Source organism: Pseudorca crassidens, chromosome 15 (assembly GCF_039906515.1).
Source record: "Pseudorca crassidens isolate mPseCra1 chromosome 15, mPseCra1.hap1, whole genome shotgun sequence".
NCBI lineage: Eukaryota > Metazoa > Chordata > Mammalia > Artiodactyla > Delphinidae > Pseudorca > Pseudorca crassidens.
Window position 1 is genome coordinate 42,583,713 of NC_090310.1, and position 15,653 is coordinate 42,599,365.

Sequence of the window (15,653 nt, forward strand, 5' to 3'; positions counted from 1 at the left end):
GGTCCAGCTGCTCATGACAGCAGACAACTCCTCACTCAGGACGTTGCAGGCTGGTGGGGCCTGTTTAACGTGGTCATAGAAGAATGGAAGGCGCCTTTCTGAAGAGCTCTTGATTGGGTGCTTTCAAGGAAATGAACTCAGAAGTGCCTGAGAAATTCTCTTCAGTGGTTACACAGCAGAATCCCGTGTGAAGCTTTAAAACAGACCCACACCCCAGCCACACCCTGGACCGGGTGCCCCAGAACCTCCAGGCCTGAGCCCCAGGCATCAGTCTTGTGTAACACACCAGGTGACTCCCCGGGTTTGAGAACCATGGAGCAGGGGATCTCAAAGCCGAAAGAGCCCTTGTAGGTCATAGTGTGAAACACCCTTATTTTATGCAAGAGACTTGAGTGGAGAGAGGGGAGAGGTTGGACTTTAGATATTTCAGTACAGTTGGGTCAGGGAGGGTATGATTTCCCTAGGGCTGCTGTGCCACGAGCTTAGAACCACAGAAATGTTTTCTCTCACAGTTGTGGGTGCTAGAAGTCCAAAATCAAAGTGGCAGCAGGGCCCTCTGAAGGCTCCCAGGAGCATCCTTCCTGGCCTGTGGCAGCCTCTGGTGGCTCCTGGTTTGTGGCAGCATGACTCCAGTCTCTGCCTTCGTCCTCACATCGCCGCCGCCTGTGTCTCTGTGTCCTCTTCCCAGCAGGACAGCAGTCATTGGATTTAGAGCCCAGTGTAAATCCAGGATGAGTTCATCTTGAGATCCTTAGCTAATTACATCTGCAAAGATCCTGTTTACAGATAGGGTCACATGCTGAGGTTCTGGATGGTCGTGAATTTGGGGGAAACACTAGTCAACCCGGTACAGGGGGTGGGGAGGGATTTCTTCATATTTCACACTGCCGGCTTCTGATTCATTATGTACAGTGATTGTTCCTGGCCCTACTATAAATGATGATGATGATGATGATGATGAGAATATTACTGTCTTTATTTCCGAATCTTCTCAGTTTATAAATCATTGAGTACAAATTGCTAGAAAGTTGCTTTTAAAGACTATTTAATTATGCCATTAAGATACAGCTTCCTGATCAAAATTACTCAAAAGTTAAAGATTCCATGACCTTGAGAGTTGAAATTTCACCTCCCATGGCTGAGCAGTGTTACATGGTTATGAATTTTCATGTGAAGTAGTATCAGCAAAACTGTTTCAGTTCAGTTTTTGAACGTTCATTAAAGGTCAGTTACAAGCCTGGCACTTACTTTCAGGTGTAATTGTTGAATCGCCCCATAGAAATTCAGAATGTGATGGAAACATCTATTTCCTGAAGCACCTCCAGGCAGCTCATCTGAACGGGGAGCATTTCCCTTCTCCGTGCATCTGCCCTCCCTGTGTGAGGACGGAGGAAACCTGGACAAGAGGCTCCCAGGCCCAGGATTGCTGGTAGAGTCATGGTTACCGCGGAAAGTCTAGATATGAAAGTAATTCCGGTTATAGAGCCAGCCTGTGTGCCTCTCACGTTCACCTAGACGTGTGGCTCTTTTTTTTTTTAAATTTATTTATTTTTGGCTGCGTTGGGTCTTCGTTGCTGCGCGCAGGCTTTCTCTAGTTGCGGTGCGCAGGCTTCTCATTGCGGTGGCTTCTCGTGTTGTGGAGCACGGGCTCTAGGCGCATGGGCTTCAGTAGTTGTGGCACACAGGCTCAGTAGTTGTGGCTCACGGGCTCAGTAGCTGTGGCGCACGGGCTTAGTTGCTCTGCAGCGTGTGGGATCTTCCCAGACCAGGGATCAAACCCGTGTCCCCTATATTGGCAGGTGGATTCTTAACCACTGCGCCACCAGGGAAGTCCCGTGTGGTTTTTTTTTTTTTTTTTAATTCCTAAACATAGATGAGTTTTCTGTATTTTCAGAATTGTGAAAGCACCCTTAGCCTAATAGTTTCTTGTTTTAATTTGAGTAGATTGCTAGACAAGTGATTTCTGGGTTTTAAGTAATAGTATTTACCTTTAGAATTAATTTTAGAGTTACATCCCACAATTTTTGTTTTATTTTGCAAAGACAACTGGGTTTGCTCCGTCAGCAACACATCTAGTGCAGTGTGAATGAAAAATTGGCATGGGTGCAGAAATACATGAAAAGCGTTAGCCCTGGGAAACTCGTGGGCAGAAACTATTTTTCGAATTTAAGTTTAGAATTTCTGCATGCTTCCTACAGGAATCAGTTATCCTTCCTGACTCAGGGATGCCCAGTTCTTTGTCGGTTCAGGGTTGCTTTTCTAGCTGTAGTATGGCATTGTTTGCATCTCCTTTTGTTATTCCCTCTCTTCTTTTCTTCACCAGGGATTTCTGCGAAAGCCAGGCCAGCCAGGCCGAGCCTCTGCCTTGGAGACGGAGACACCCCTCAGAGGCTGGGGAAACACGTGTTTATCTGGCTCTTGTAATGGGTTGTTAAAAGCACTTGTTCGCCAGATATTTTCTTTTTCTTTTTATTTGGTAGATTTAGAAGTATTTTAGCAGGTGTACATTTGCATATAAAAGAGAATGAAAGATAAGAAGTTGAGGCTTTTTCTTTCTCTCCTCAGCATCATCGCTCTCCTGCCTCCCTTTATTCAGCACATTTTCATTTTCTTTCTCTGTTCCCATTTTCTAGACAAAATGCGTATCAAAAAGAAAAAAAAAGTCTCGGTGATCCATCACCACTTGGCAGGAAGATAGGCGATGGGGTTCAGCCAGCTTGTGTAACAGAGTAAGGAAAAATATATTTCTCTTGTTGTGTCGTCAGTCTGGAATTGATAGCTAAGGGTAGATTTTCACCCCTGGACCCCTTGCCTTATTTTGTATTTTCAGCCGCAGTAGTTTCTACTTTTGAAACTCAGTCTTGACGCAGCTTTGAATGTGTAATGGAAGCCTGACTGAGCAGCCCAGAGCTGGAAACTTGCGCCTGCGTGTACACTACTTCTGTGTGCGCCAGAGCATCTAGTTGAAAATCATTGTATTCTTAGAAATGCTTGTTTTATCTAATTGTTTGCACTACTCAGTTTTTTTCTCAGGGTTTGACATTACTAACGGGAGGAAGTATTTCTCTGGAGTTCTGAGTCACAGGCTACAAAGTGAAGCCTTAAGGGGCCACCCAGTCCTCAAATTTGCAGACTTATGGTGTCCCTGCAGTTAAGACTCAGGTCTTTTCACCTTGGAAATATTGAGATATTACCCTCGTCCCGACCTTGTTTACAGCAGGCCAACTGGAACCTCCAGCTTTGTTTCTTTCGCTCCCCTGTCTATTCACTCATTCATTTAACAACTGAATTTGCAGGGCTACGCCATGCGGCTTTCAGCCACTTGATTCCTCACTGCCCTTCTTCCTTCCAGAAAAGCCTGGGCCTGAAGTGCCACAGACTTCAACTCTGTGGCTTTGCTTTATGCCGTTGGTGTCCTGGCCAAGTCTTCTAGGCTGTTCCAGGAGAATGTCTGAATTGTTTGAGCAAAAAGTATACTCTTGCTTCCAAAAATTCTGGAATCTGGTCCGTTTGATACAGACAGCACCCTAGCAATCTCCAGACAGCTGTAGCAGCCTCCTTGATCCTGTGTCCCGGGCTATGTCAGCTCTTTTAGCGGAGAAAGCAATCCTTAACATCTAGCTTGTATCCCTTGGCTGAAGTTTTTCTCTTGAGTGTTCTTGTGCCACATTCAGTGAACACAGAAAAAATTGCTTACCGCTCTCTAGTTTCAAGGTTGCAAGTATGTTCTGTGTGGCCTGTGCAGTGTTTTAATTTTTTTTTAAGCCAGAAATCTGGCAAGACTAGGCCCACTTTCCCGGCTGGCAGCAGTCGGCCGTGGCCACAGAACAGCTGTCCCCTCCGGACAGGGCATGAGCTCTCCCACCCCTCCTACCGCTCCCATCTGGCCAGAGTCACGTGTGTGGTCCTGTTGGGCCCCAGAGAGTGTCTGCACTGACAGTCCTGCCCTGTCCTCTCTGCTGCAGAATCTGTGTACTTGAACCCCTCTTCCCTTGTTTCTACACAGGCTGTGTAGCCTGTAACCTCTCCTGATCATTTTTTTAACCAAACCTTGATTTTGTTTTTCCTTTCTGGGTCATCTCTCAGTTCTTCGTCTGCTGTTTTGTGCAGCTCTTCTGACTAAAGTAACAGTGAATAAGGGTATCCAGTGCCGTGGGAGAATGACTCCAGTCCTGAGCGTCTGCTCCAACCCCTCCGGCTGCTTTGGGGTCGCTGGTCCTGCCTCAGTGTTTGTTCCTCCAAGGGAGTGCACGTAATCCTTTCACCTTTTAAACCTCACTCTGCGCTGAAGCCATTAGAGGAAGCATGCATTGGAGGTGGGGGAAGGCGATGTGCCCAGCGGTCCTCAGCTGGATCGTGCCAACCCTTGATTACTCGGGTCAGGGCGGCCACAGCCCACATAAAAACTGTCCGGACGGCCGCCAGTGACTCTGCTTGGAGAAGGACCACAGGAGGTTTAAGGATCAAGTGCCCGTGAGGAGCCGGGCGTGGGAAGTGGGTGGGCTCTGGCTGCATGGGCGGGAGAGATGAGCTTTCTCCCTCCAAACTGTTGTACCGTTGAAAGCAGACTGAGGCAGCCTGGACGGGCAGCCCAGTGAGAGAGTCCGAGTCCTTCGAGAAGGACAGGCAGGCCCCAGTGTGGGACACATGTGGAGCTGATTTCCGAGCGCTAGGATGGCCCCTGGGCTGGGGTGACTCACTGCCCGGTCCTCCCTTCCAGGCTCACACCAGAGATGAGATACATTCCTTCTTGTATTTGGACAGAATACTTAATCCCCCACCCCCAATCTGAAATCACCTCACAGCTACTAACCTGATATTTTGCACAAAAATCCTCTCCTGAAAATAAATAGCACATGTTTTCTTGGTTTCTGAGAAGCCTGAGAGCTGGCTTACTGGAGTCAAATGATTTCCCTTCAGATGGTAGACAGCAGAGCCCAGCTCCAGCTTCCAGCCACCAGGAGCCTTTGTTCATCAAGAAGCAGCTCTCCTTTCTCTCTTTCTCTCCCCTCTTTCCCTGCTTCCTTCCTTCATTTCTCTTTTAAAAAATTTCTTTCTATCTTTTGCTATCTTTTCCTTGACCAAATAAGTTTCACTGAATGCAGAAATAGCACATGGTCATTAAAATCTGGACTTGTATCCTAAAAGCTGAAAGTCTTTTTGGCTGATCTTTCTAAAATAAAAACAAAACAGCATTTTCATCTGTCTTACAGTGATTCTTTACTTTTTTAGAATTCAGACACTCCACCTTTGATTTTATTAATACCTTACCCCCTCAACAGATTACCTGACAGTGAATCTGAGGTGATAAGGTTGTTAGGATTAATCGGGGAGTGTTATGATGCACTCCTATCGAGCCACCCTGGGACACTGGGATTAACCTACAGCAAGAAACACTTTCTATCCCAGGCCACTTCCCCACACACACACAGATGTTACACAAAACAATACTTTCCCTTTGTGCGTGTACTGCATCTGGTGTTTTCTTTATTAAAGTTTTCAAACTATCAATGCTAGTTCCAGTGGACATTGATTTCACAATCCAGCAATGTTAAAAAATGTTGCTTTAGGATTTATTATTTTCAGAGTTAAGAGTCCCTGATCTGTGCATATTTTAATTACATAGCATTTACTACTCAAAAATATGATGCTCATTTTAAATACTTATTTTTTATCTTGACTGATTCTCAGTAGGGCAAGGTAAGTTATATTTTTCTCCTTCAGCATGATGGTAGTTTTAACCAGTAATAACGGGCCTTGTAGTTTAGTTCTTAAACTGAACCAGCAAGCACAGGAATGCAGCCGATGGCCAGCCCCTGGAGCTGACAGGGGAATCCTTTAGTTAGTGGCCATGTTGAGAGTGTGGCCATGGATGCTGTTTTGCTGTGTCTCTGCTAAAACTCTTCTAACTCTGCATCCTCCGCTTCACCCAGGAGTCCTTGAGACCTGAGGCAGTGGGGAAGCTTGTGTCACTCAGGTCCTTCACGGGACACTTATTTAGTATTCTTCCCAACAGTCTTCCCCACTTTAACTTAGAGCAGGGCTAAGTGCTCTGTCGATTGTTTCCTTTGACACATAAAAGTTTTTAAGTTTGCTGTAGTCCTGTTTGTCTTTATTTTGTTAAGTGTGCTTTTGGTGTTGTATCCAAGAAATCACTGCCAAATCTGATATCCTAAAGCTTTTCTCCTGCGTTTTCTGCTAGGAACTTAATAGTTTTAGGTCTTATATTTAAGTCTTTAATCCTTTCTGAGTTGATTTTTGTGTATGATGTAAGGTAAGGGCCCAACTTCATTCTTTTGCCTGTGGGTATCTTGTTACCTGGGACTTTTTCTCGTATATAGAAACGAAAGCCTACCAGATGCTGAAACAGTCTACCCTTCAGGACAGTGCACACCAAGCTGAAGACGGATTCCAGAAGGCCGAGGCCTCTGCATCACTGTCAGGTAAGCAGGGCGGATAAGCCAGCATCTGGGAGACCCAGGGCTACGGCCAGGGCTGTGTACAGGGAAGTGTTATGATGCGTTCCTGTCGGAGGTTTCTGGAGTTTGCTTTGTAACAAGTTGTCACCATCTCAGAAAGAGCCAGTACTTTTCGAGTCCTTAATGAACAGGAGTTTGGAAGAAGCTTCCCTCCAGGGTGTGTGCTGGCGATGGCCTTACAGGCCCTTGGGTTCTGCCTGACGTGTCACAATGGTACCTTGTCGCTAAGCACCACAGACACCCCAAATTCTTTCCCTTCCCACCTTTTCCCAGTTTGTTAATCAGTAGTGGGGAGTGTCATCTGGGCTACCTCCCTTGCCTGAATGATGGGGGATTTGGGGTTCTTCAAATGAAAAGACTGTAAATCCCAGTAAGAGCTCAATTTTAAGCTTAAATGTAGTTCCTTCAATTTAGGATTTTTGTTTCAATTGTAATCTTCTTAGTTTTCTTATACGTTATTATCGTATTTTTATTATTTTTCAGTTGTTTTTACTTTATCACACTTTTTTCCTTTTTTTTTTTTTTTTTTGGTGTAAGTCACCTCAACTCCCTTTGTGAAAGTAAACGGATTAATAACAGAAGGAAGTATACTTTAACGACTTGCTTTTTTTTTTTCTTTTTTTGGGGGGGCTGTCCTGCATAGCTTGTGGGATCTTAGTTCCCCAAACAGGGATCAAACCCAGGCCCACAGCAGTGAAAGCACCGAGTCCTAACCACTGGACTGTCAGGGAAATCCCTCTAATTTTTTTTTAAATTATTATTGATTAATTTATTTTTGGCTGTGTTGGGTCTTTGTTGCTGCACGCGGACTTTCTCTGGTTGCGGCGAGCAGGGGCTACTCTTCATTGCAGTGTGCGGGCTTCTCATCGCAGTGGCTTCTCTTTGTTGCGGAGCATGGTCTCTAGGAGCGTGGGCTTCAGTAGTTTTGGCTCGCAGGCTCAGTAGTTGTGGCGCACGTGCTTAGTTGCTCTGCGGCATGTAGGATCTTCCCGGACCAGGGCTCGAACCCATGTCCCCTGCGTTGGCAGGAGGATTCTTAACCACTGTGCCACCAGGGAAGTCCCCGCTCTAATTTTTATATAAATCACCATGCTGGGATTTTACCTATCAGAATGAATTTCTCCTATTAGAATGAATTTCATCTATCAGAATGATTTCTTAATATCACATAATTCCCAGTCCGTATTCAGATTTCTCAATTGTCTCAAAGATGTCTTCATCAGACAGACATTTTTTTGAGGGAGATATTTATGGTACATCAGACTTAGCTGTCTGTCTTTGGAAAGCTATTTCCTAGAAATATTAGTGTTAGAATTAGTTACTGCAAAATTCAGTTATTTGGATTGTTGTGAGGATTCAGTGAGCCAGTGCAGGTTAAATGCCCAACACAGTGCCTTGTAGAGAAAAGCCCCCGGGGAGGGCTGGCCATGTTGTTGGTGGTGGTGATTTGAACTCCGCAAACATGAGACATTGTAGTTTGTTGAGGTATAAACAGGCTTCTGCCCCGATGGAGGTCTGCATCACTGTAGAAAGATACAGCCCTATTCACTGTTTGCTTTTCATCACTTTCTTCACATTTGAATCACAGAACCAGAATCCAGAGGGATCTCAGAAACTATTTATCCAACCCCCTCATTTTACAAATTACCCAAGAGAGTAATGCCTCTTTTGGAGCACTACAACCCATTAGCAAGCATACATGGTTTGGAAGGTGACTCTACAGATGTGATTTTGGTAAGTATATTTTGAATGGCTAATAGGACAGGCTCAAACAATGAATAAATTTGACATAAGTTGTAGTCCCTTGGATGAGCATCAAAAATTATAGTACTATTAATATGCTAATGATTGGGCTTCCCTGGTGGCACAGTGGTTGAGAGTCCGCCTGCTGATGCAGGGGACACAGGTTCGTGCCCCGGTCTGGGAAGATCCCACATGCCGCGGAGCGGCTGGGCCCGTGAGCCACGGCCGCTACGCCTGCGCGTCCGGAGCCTGTGCTCCGCAACGGGAGAGGCCACAACAGTGAGAGGCCCACGTACCATAAAAAATAAAAAAATATGCTAATGATTAACATACAAGTTTGTTCATATGACGTGATCCACACAACACAGGTTGTACAGCCAAGCACCCCTCGATTTGGTTCCCATCGTCCACACTCAAAATCATACCATGTGCTTTGTAAGACATTGGGATCCTCGAAGTGCTCCTGGTAGTGTTGGCTGGCATTGGAGTTAGATGCTGGCTCTGGAGTTTATTGTGCATTCAGTCACGCATCACGTTTCCATTCTCGCCCTCACCCTGACCCTAGGGACTTCTCTGAGCTCCCAAGAGAAGCAGGCGGTGGGTGGGAGGGCCACATGCCCGGTGTGGAACGTCACACGCTGTCACACAGTGAACGCAGAGCCACCCCAGATATAACTATGGATGAGGAGGCACATGGCTCATCTCCTGTGTCAGGTGCCAGATCTCTTGTCTCCACACCTGTCTCTAAGGAAGCCACTTCGTTTTCATGTCTGAAAAGACCTGGTCCCCTTAAGCGGGTACAGACCCTCTAGGGGCCGAACATGGACACATTGTTAAGAGAACCACTTTGCTTCAGAGGTTATGAGCAGGCACGCAGGTTACAGGTTAGGAATGCAGTAGATGCCTTTCGAGGCGATGCTTATGCACCCTCTATCCGCGATCTAGTTTGACTGCCAGTTAAGAATCAGACTTGTAGCAGAAACGTCCAAGGTGAGGACGCCCAGGAGGCAGAGGTCAGGGATCGCCCTGCAAGCTGGGAGCACTGTGGGGTGGTCTGGTTCCCCAGGCTCCAGGGAAAGGGGGTGGACTGTGCATCTTCCCCATCAGCCCTTTCAGGCTGGTTAAGGAGTAGCCTCGATGGTTTTCAGTGGACGTTCATTCTTCTCCGTGAGAGGGAAAAAGAGAGGATTTGGCAGAGGGGCTTAAAGGCGGGTGGGCGGTAATGTCATCCAGAGGTGTCAGTTGCTTCTGAGACTGGTTCCCAGTTCCTGTTAGCTCGGTGAGCCAGCGCTGCCCCCGTGTTACAACAACTCGAATTATCCAGAGCTTAGTGCCACGGTGGAGACCCATGTGCTCACACACACATCATGGCCATTTAAAATGGTGCTCTTTGAATGATTTTACTTTTTACGTACTCTGTGTAACTATCACGGGAAGCCGCACCCTTCCTTTCTGTGTCATTCCCTGCCTCAGAAGCCCCTCACTTTCTGTGAACAGCTCTTCCTCTGTTGATGTTTGTTTTACAAGTTATCGTGAGGCCGCTTCTGCATTCACTGCGATGGCCACGCTCACTCTCCATGCTTGTGCTTGTCACAGGTTTGAATATTGGCAGCGGTACATTCGAGACAAAGACAACTCACAAGATCTCTTCAGAAGCGAGTTTTTCGTCTAGCGAAGGCAGTCCTTTGTCAAGGTAAAGTCGTGCAAGCCTTTCTGAATAGCGGCAGCAAGACGGGAAATGTCACTCCTCAGGGAATTAAACGCTGGCTGCAGATGATTTTGCTCTGTGACTCGATGGAAGGTTATGGTTTAGGTTTTTGTTTATCTGAAATGACAGTGGAAACTTTAGTCTACCTTTGAAAATATTTGCACCAGAGCCAAGTATTGTTTTGCAGCTGTTGTTTCCTTGGTTTAAGACTCAATTGACACCTCAGTGAACCACAAATTAGCGTCTACAGCTGCTCGCAGTAGGGCTGCTTAGAAACCACACAATGGAGGGTGTCGGAGAGGGCAGAGAGAAAGAGCCAGGCCTTAAAAGAAATAAAGTGGCCTGTTTCTTCTTTCTGAGACCACAGAGATATATACAAGCAATTGCTGGATATTTGTTTTTGTATTCCTCTTTTTTACCAAGTATTTGGGCTGGACTATTCTTTCCCTTTCTGATACCTTCTTGCTTATTTTCAAATGTGAAAATTTATCTTTTCACATTTGTTAAACTGTAGCACTCCTTGTAAGTTTTTGGAGCAGTGATAAGTGAGTCGTGTGCTAGATTTGTCATCAACATAAAATACTAATCGTGCAATGGCACTGAGTCACTTCGGAAGAATTTGTGGATGGGAGTAGAAGCAATTGTCTGATACATACCTACCTTTCCGCTTTGGGCTAAATAGCATTTAAAACAACACAAGTTTGCCTTTTGTAATAACATTTCCCCTCAAAAGATGTCCTGTAGATGATTGTGTTACATTCGAATTAACTGCTCGCCCTGATGAAATTTTAAAACAGGAACTTTACGTTTGTAATGTCCTGTAAGATAAAATTATTTGTTCAGAAATGTGGTATTTTTACAGTGAAAAAAAATCTCATTTTCATTTCTATTTTGAAAAACACTACAGTATTTTTAGGACCTGGATATATTTAAATGAGATTGGTTTTCTGATATTAAGTTCTTTTAGAAACCTGGTGTGTTCAATTTTAGGGAATCCACTCATTTAATTTTTAGAAATTATTATCTTTAATATCTTTCATCTCTGTTTTTGAAGGAAGTGAGAGATAATGAATTATGGGACAGGAAGAATATTAAAGTATTATATTTTTATGATTATATTATAAATTCAAGTTCTAGGTCTCCTGAAAGAAATTTTAAAAGGTAATAAATTCTACAGGTAGTTTTTAGGGTTTAATGTCACCATTTGGCTTAATAATACATCCCTTTAGGTTTTCAAGATTGTTAGAAGTGTTTATTTTCTTTATATTTTAGAGGCAGTAAAAAAGCCAATTCTTCTTAACCTTTTATATGTGTGTGTGTGTGTGTGTGTGTGTGTGTGTGTGTGTATTCTTGGAGTAATGTTTAAACACATTTAGAAAGCAGTTGGATTCTGTAGAACATTTTCTCAGTCTGATCATTTGACGTTTCACATCTTGCATCTATATTTCATTATAAAATCAAACTCCTTTCCCTTTCAGTTTTAGGCAGGAGCCTTTTGTTATTACTGTTGTTTCTGCATGAAATTAATTTCCTAAATTATAAGTAATCACATCATCCCCTTTCCGGAAAAAAAAAAGAGGCCTTCAGGGGACCCTTGGGTTCTTGACAGTTGATAATAATCCAGAGATGAAAGTTCTGGGCATGGAGTGTGTGGGTTTGGCGCGCTGTTCGCCATGGTTGGTTCTTGTGCTGGGTTTGGTGTTCATACGCCGCCTTAGGCTTTTGAGAGCCCCGGGCTCGCTGTTTGTGCCTGGATTCACTGAAATTTCTTAGAGGCTTACATTTAAGGATCCCACTTACTGCAGTCACTCCTCGTGCTTTATTGCTTTTACAAGTGGTCTCGAAACCCAGTACTTGAGAATAAACGTAACGGTGCAGTGCTGCTGTAGCACTTTTAAAAATTCTTCTTTGCTCTATTTTGTCAGTGAGCTGATGAGCAACCTCAAAAAAAAAAAAAAAAAAAAGACCCTGCTGGACCTTAAAAAAAAAAAATGGCTTCCTCTGATGTCCTAGAGACAATAATTATGATGTGCTAGTTAAGCCCAAACTACAGCTGAGGGATTTTACTTTAAAGCAGCGGCTTGGGCGCAAAAATGCATTTATAGCTCTTTGTCTGCACCTCATTATGTGTGGGCCTGATTCATTAAGTAATTGGTTTGCAGTTGTTTACATGAGTATTAAGGCCTTCCTTTCAGCCGCCTTTGAGAGATACATTGTGCAAATGTTGCCTGTGATGAATGCAGAATGAGGACCAGAGGGTCCGTCCTATTGGCTAAACAGTGCACTCTGTTGAAAAGCCAGAGAAAGGGATTGGGTGCTGCTTTGCATAGCAATGACTTTCTTAATAAGCGTTACAGATTAATACACACAAGCTATAAAAGATGCAAAGAGATACTCTTAGCACATTTATCCATGCTCATTTCATTGTGATGGTGGTGGGGTCCCCGTGCTTTCATATTCCGTTTTCCAGAGTAGCGGCTTCAGTGCATGAGCCGTAATAGAATCCGATGTTTATTGTATTATAAACCACGGGCAAGTAGGCAGATCGGCAACAGTTTATTATTAAAGATTCTTTCAGTGTAAATCTTTTTCTACCATTGTATTTGCCTCAGCAAAATCATTTTGTGGTTGAGTAGGGATGAAAGGCATAATGTACGAAGGAGTGAGTCCTAATAGGAAGCTGTTCTCTGAGTAAAGACCACTTGTTCCCTTTTGTTGAGAGGTGCATGCCAGAGCTTCCTCTCCTCCGCAAACACTGTCTCGCCCCACCTTCCCCAGGAAGCTGTTTTCACTCTCCCGGATCCATTTAGTCAACAGAGAGCGTATTTTAACCGCCTGCCATGTAACTGCGGTTTACTGCTTGGATTGAGATAACGTTTTACCGAAAGAAAAAGATGTGTGTTTGCAACATAATTGCCTGGGGAAAAGGTAGCAGAAGTCACCCAGCTACCGCACCCTGGCAGGGCCGCTGGTGGCATTTGGTGCCAGCCCTGCAGCCATGGAAGTGGCCAGCGGAGGGCACCAGGCGGCAGCTGCTGCTCTGGTGCCGCCGTCCTGTCTCTTCTTGCCTGATCCTGTGCCGCTTCCCCTGGGATGATAAGGTGATCACAAGGAACGAGTAGTCCAGAGAAATAAAAGTGAGGTTTTTCTGGAAGTCCTTTATGTTCTGGTATAAAAGCCCCGGTCTCTGCCTCTGGTTTAGCAAAGCTACATTCTCCATAAATTCTACCAAAGTAGCAGCTTCCTAAACATTCCACGTTTCTTGTCATAAGCCCGCCTACTTTATTTTTTTCAACACAGCACGAAAGAACAGTCTTTGCTTGATTGGCTGAAGGGAAGGAGTAAAGAAGTTGACCCCTAAAAAATGGCATCTGCTGCAGGGCCCCTGGTTGACCATCAGAGGGCACTCACACTTTGTCAAATTAAAGCTGTCTCAGACCGGTCTGCCTCTTAACACTTAAAATTGAGGATTTACAGGGATTTGTTGGCACACTGATTGGGATTTTTTATTTTCTTTCCGAATTTTTTTTTTTTTTTTGCCTTGTGCTTTTCAGAAACACCTCTTTTTTGAGGAAAATTCTAGCTGAAGATGCTGTGTGAGACATTTTAATACTGATTTTAGCTTAGTCAAAATCATTAAACTTACAGAATTCAGAGTGTAGAGACCACATCTTCTCATAAGTTAGTTATTCTTTTCAGGCTTATGATAAGACTCTAGAACTGCAAGGGCTCTTCCCTCTGGGGCCCTTCCTCATCGCCCCCGACACCATAGGTCATGTTCTTCATAGGACCCTCAAAAGCTCATTGCCAAACTTGATGGACGTGGCCTCAGAGCCACAAAAGTTGGGTATGTTTGTTAATGGGCTGTAGATATTTTTTTCTTTCAAAAATATGTTACTGACCATGAGGTTGAGAGTCTGTATTACTAACCTTAGAACATCCCGGGGCTCTGAGGAGCTCCTGTGGCCCACCTCCCTGGGTCCCTGTGCTCACCCGACAGCCTCCGTCACCCCTCACAGAGCGCGCTGCCTCCTGAGCCCTGGTGTGACTTAATGATGAGTCTCCCAGGAACCATAGGTTTTCCATGCCTCACTTTTGTCTCTACTTGCTGGCCCCACAAAGCAAACCTGAATCCTGGCAGACATCCTTGCCACCTAATTTTGTACTTATGTTGACTGTGTAGCCTATTTCTAGCGATATTATTAGCCTTTTGTTCATATAAAATGAATAGTTGAGGGACTTCCCTGGTGGTCCAGTGGTAAAGAATCTGCCTTCCAATGCGGGGGACGTGGGTTCGATCCCTGGTTGGGGAACGAAGATCCCACATGCCGCAGGGCAGCTAAGCCCACATGCCACGACTACTGAGCTCGCACACTGCAACGGAAAATCCCGCATGTTGCAACTAAGACCTGACACAGCCAAAACTAAAAACAAAATAAAAATTAAAAAATTTTTAAAATTTAATGAATAGTCGACACTTAATTTTGACTCTTTCTCTAGTACCCATGTCAGCAGGATCACATCCTAGGTGTTCACTAGGTGCTGTGCTTAGAATAAAACCTGCTGTTAAGACCCCAGCTGACCATAACTTCTTATGTGTAGCAAGGATGAGAGCAAAAGTGATTTTGATGAGAGTTGCCCTTACCTGTCTGTCCTAATCCCTTATCAATAGCAAGGGAATTTATAAACAGCATCGAAAACTGAGATAGTTTGATGGACAGACAGAGAAGACATGTGACGGAGCCAGTGTGGCAAAATGTTGACAGGGAGCATCTCACTGGTGGGCACATGGTGGTCACTGTGCAGAGGGGGAGGTGCCACACCTCCCAGGACACTGCGCAGAGACGGTGCCCCGTGAATGAGACCAGCAGAGCATGCTCACGCCTTAATTTAATCAGTTATCTGTGGTGTCTTACCTGAAAGTGGTTTGTTTGGAAATAGGACCTCCAGACTAATTGTAAAGTTCTAGGGAAAAAACTAAAACTCTGCTCTCGTGGATTCTAGGAGTCTCCCACGAGCAGGCCGGGGAGGGTGGACTCCCTGGCTTGCTGCCGGGCTTCAGGTGGTGGCAGCGCTTCATGAAGGCCTCGGCAGCCCTGGCCCTGGGCCTCTTCCTGGTTCTGTAAAGCCTGCAGGCTGAGAGAGGTTTTATGTTTTTTAATGGTTGAGAAAAATCCAAAGAAGAATAATGCTGCACGATACCTGAAAGTTATATGAAATTCAAGTTGCAGTGTCTCTGAGTGACGTTTGCTTGTAACAAAGCCACATCCGCTAGTTCACATATTGTCCGTGGCTGTTTTCGTGCAGCAGAGTAGAGTAGTTATGACAGAGACCACAACACCTGAACCACTTACTCACTGGCTCTCTACAGCTCACCTTCGCTGCCTCTGCCTTACACAATGGAGGTGTGACGTCCACGCTGTCTGGGAAGGTCAGGCAGTCGGAGTCCAAGCACATCTAATAGAGCACAGGGACCATGCCCCGTGGCTTATAACCTGAACTCTCGCATCCTTATGCTTTCAGAAGTGCATTTGGTTTGGGTTCTCTCTCATTTATGATAATAGCTAAACAAGTTGGCTCTGTCTACTCCGAGATTGCACACCATCCCCTTTGGCCTTGACTTAGCTTCAGACGTTAGGTGTGACCTGGAGAAAGAAATATTGACCCTACAAGTCACGTGTAATAAAAATCAGCCTCGCACTGCAGTGTCACATCGACTAGCA

The 15,653-nt window shown here is 44.9% G+C and overlaps 1 protein-coding gene across 4 annotated transcripts in view; it reads left to right on the top strand.

Moving 5' to 3' along the window:
* The window catches only part of KIZ (kizuna centrosomal protein), a 113,724-nt gene that overhangs the window by 91,046 nt on the left and 7,025 nt on the right, over positions 1-15,653 (top strand). For 2 of the 4 annotated variants that reach the window (XM_067707379.1, XM_067707381.1), the window contains 2 exons: positions 6,342-6,443; positions 9,819-9,915. In XM_067707379.1, the coding sequence (XP_067563480.1) occupies positions 6,342-6,443; positions 9,819-9,915 (199 nt within the window). The other 2 variants (XM_067707380.1, XM_067707382.1) reach the window with 2 other exon arrangements.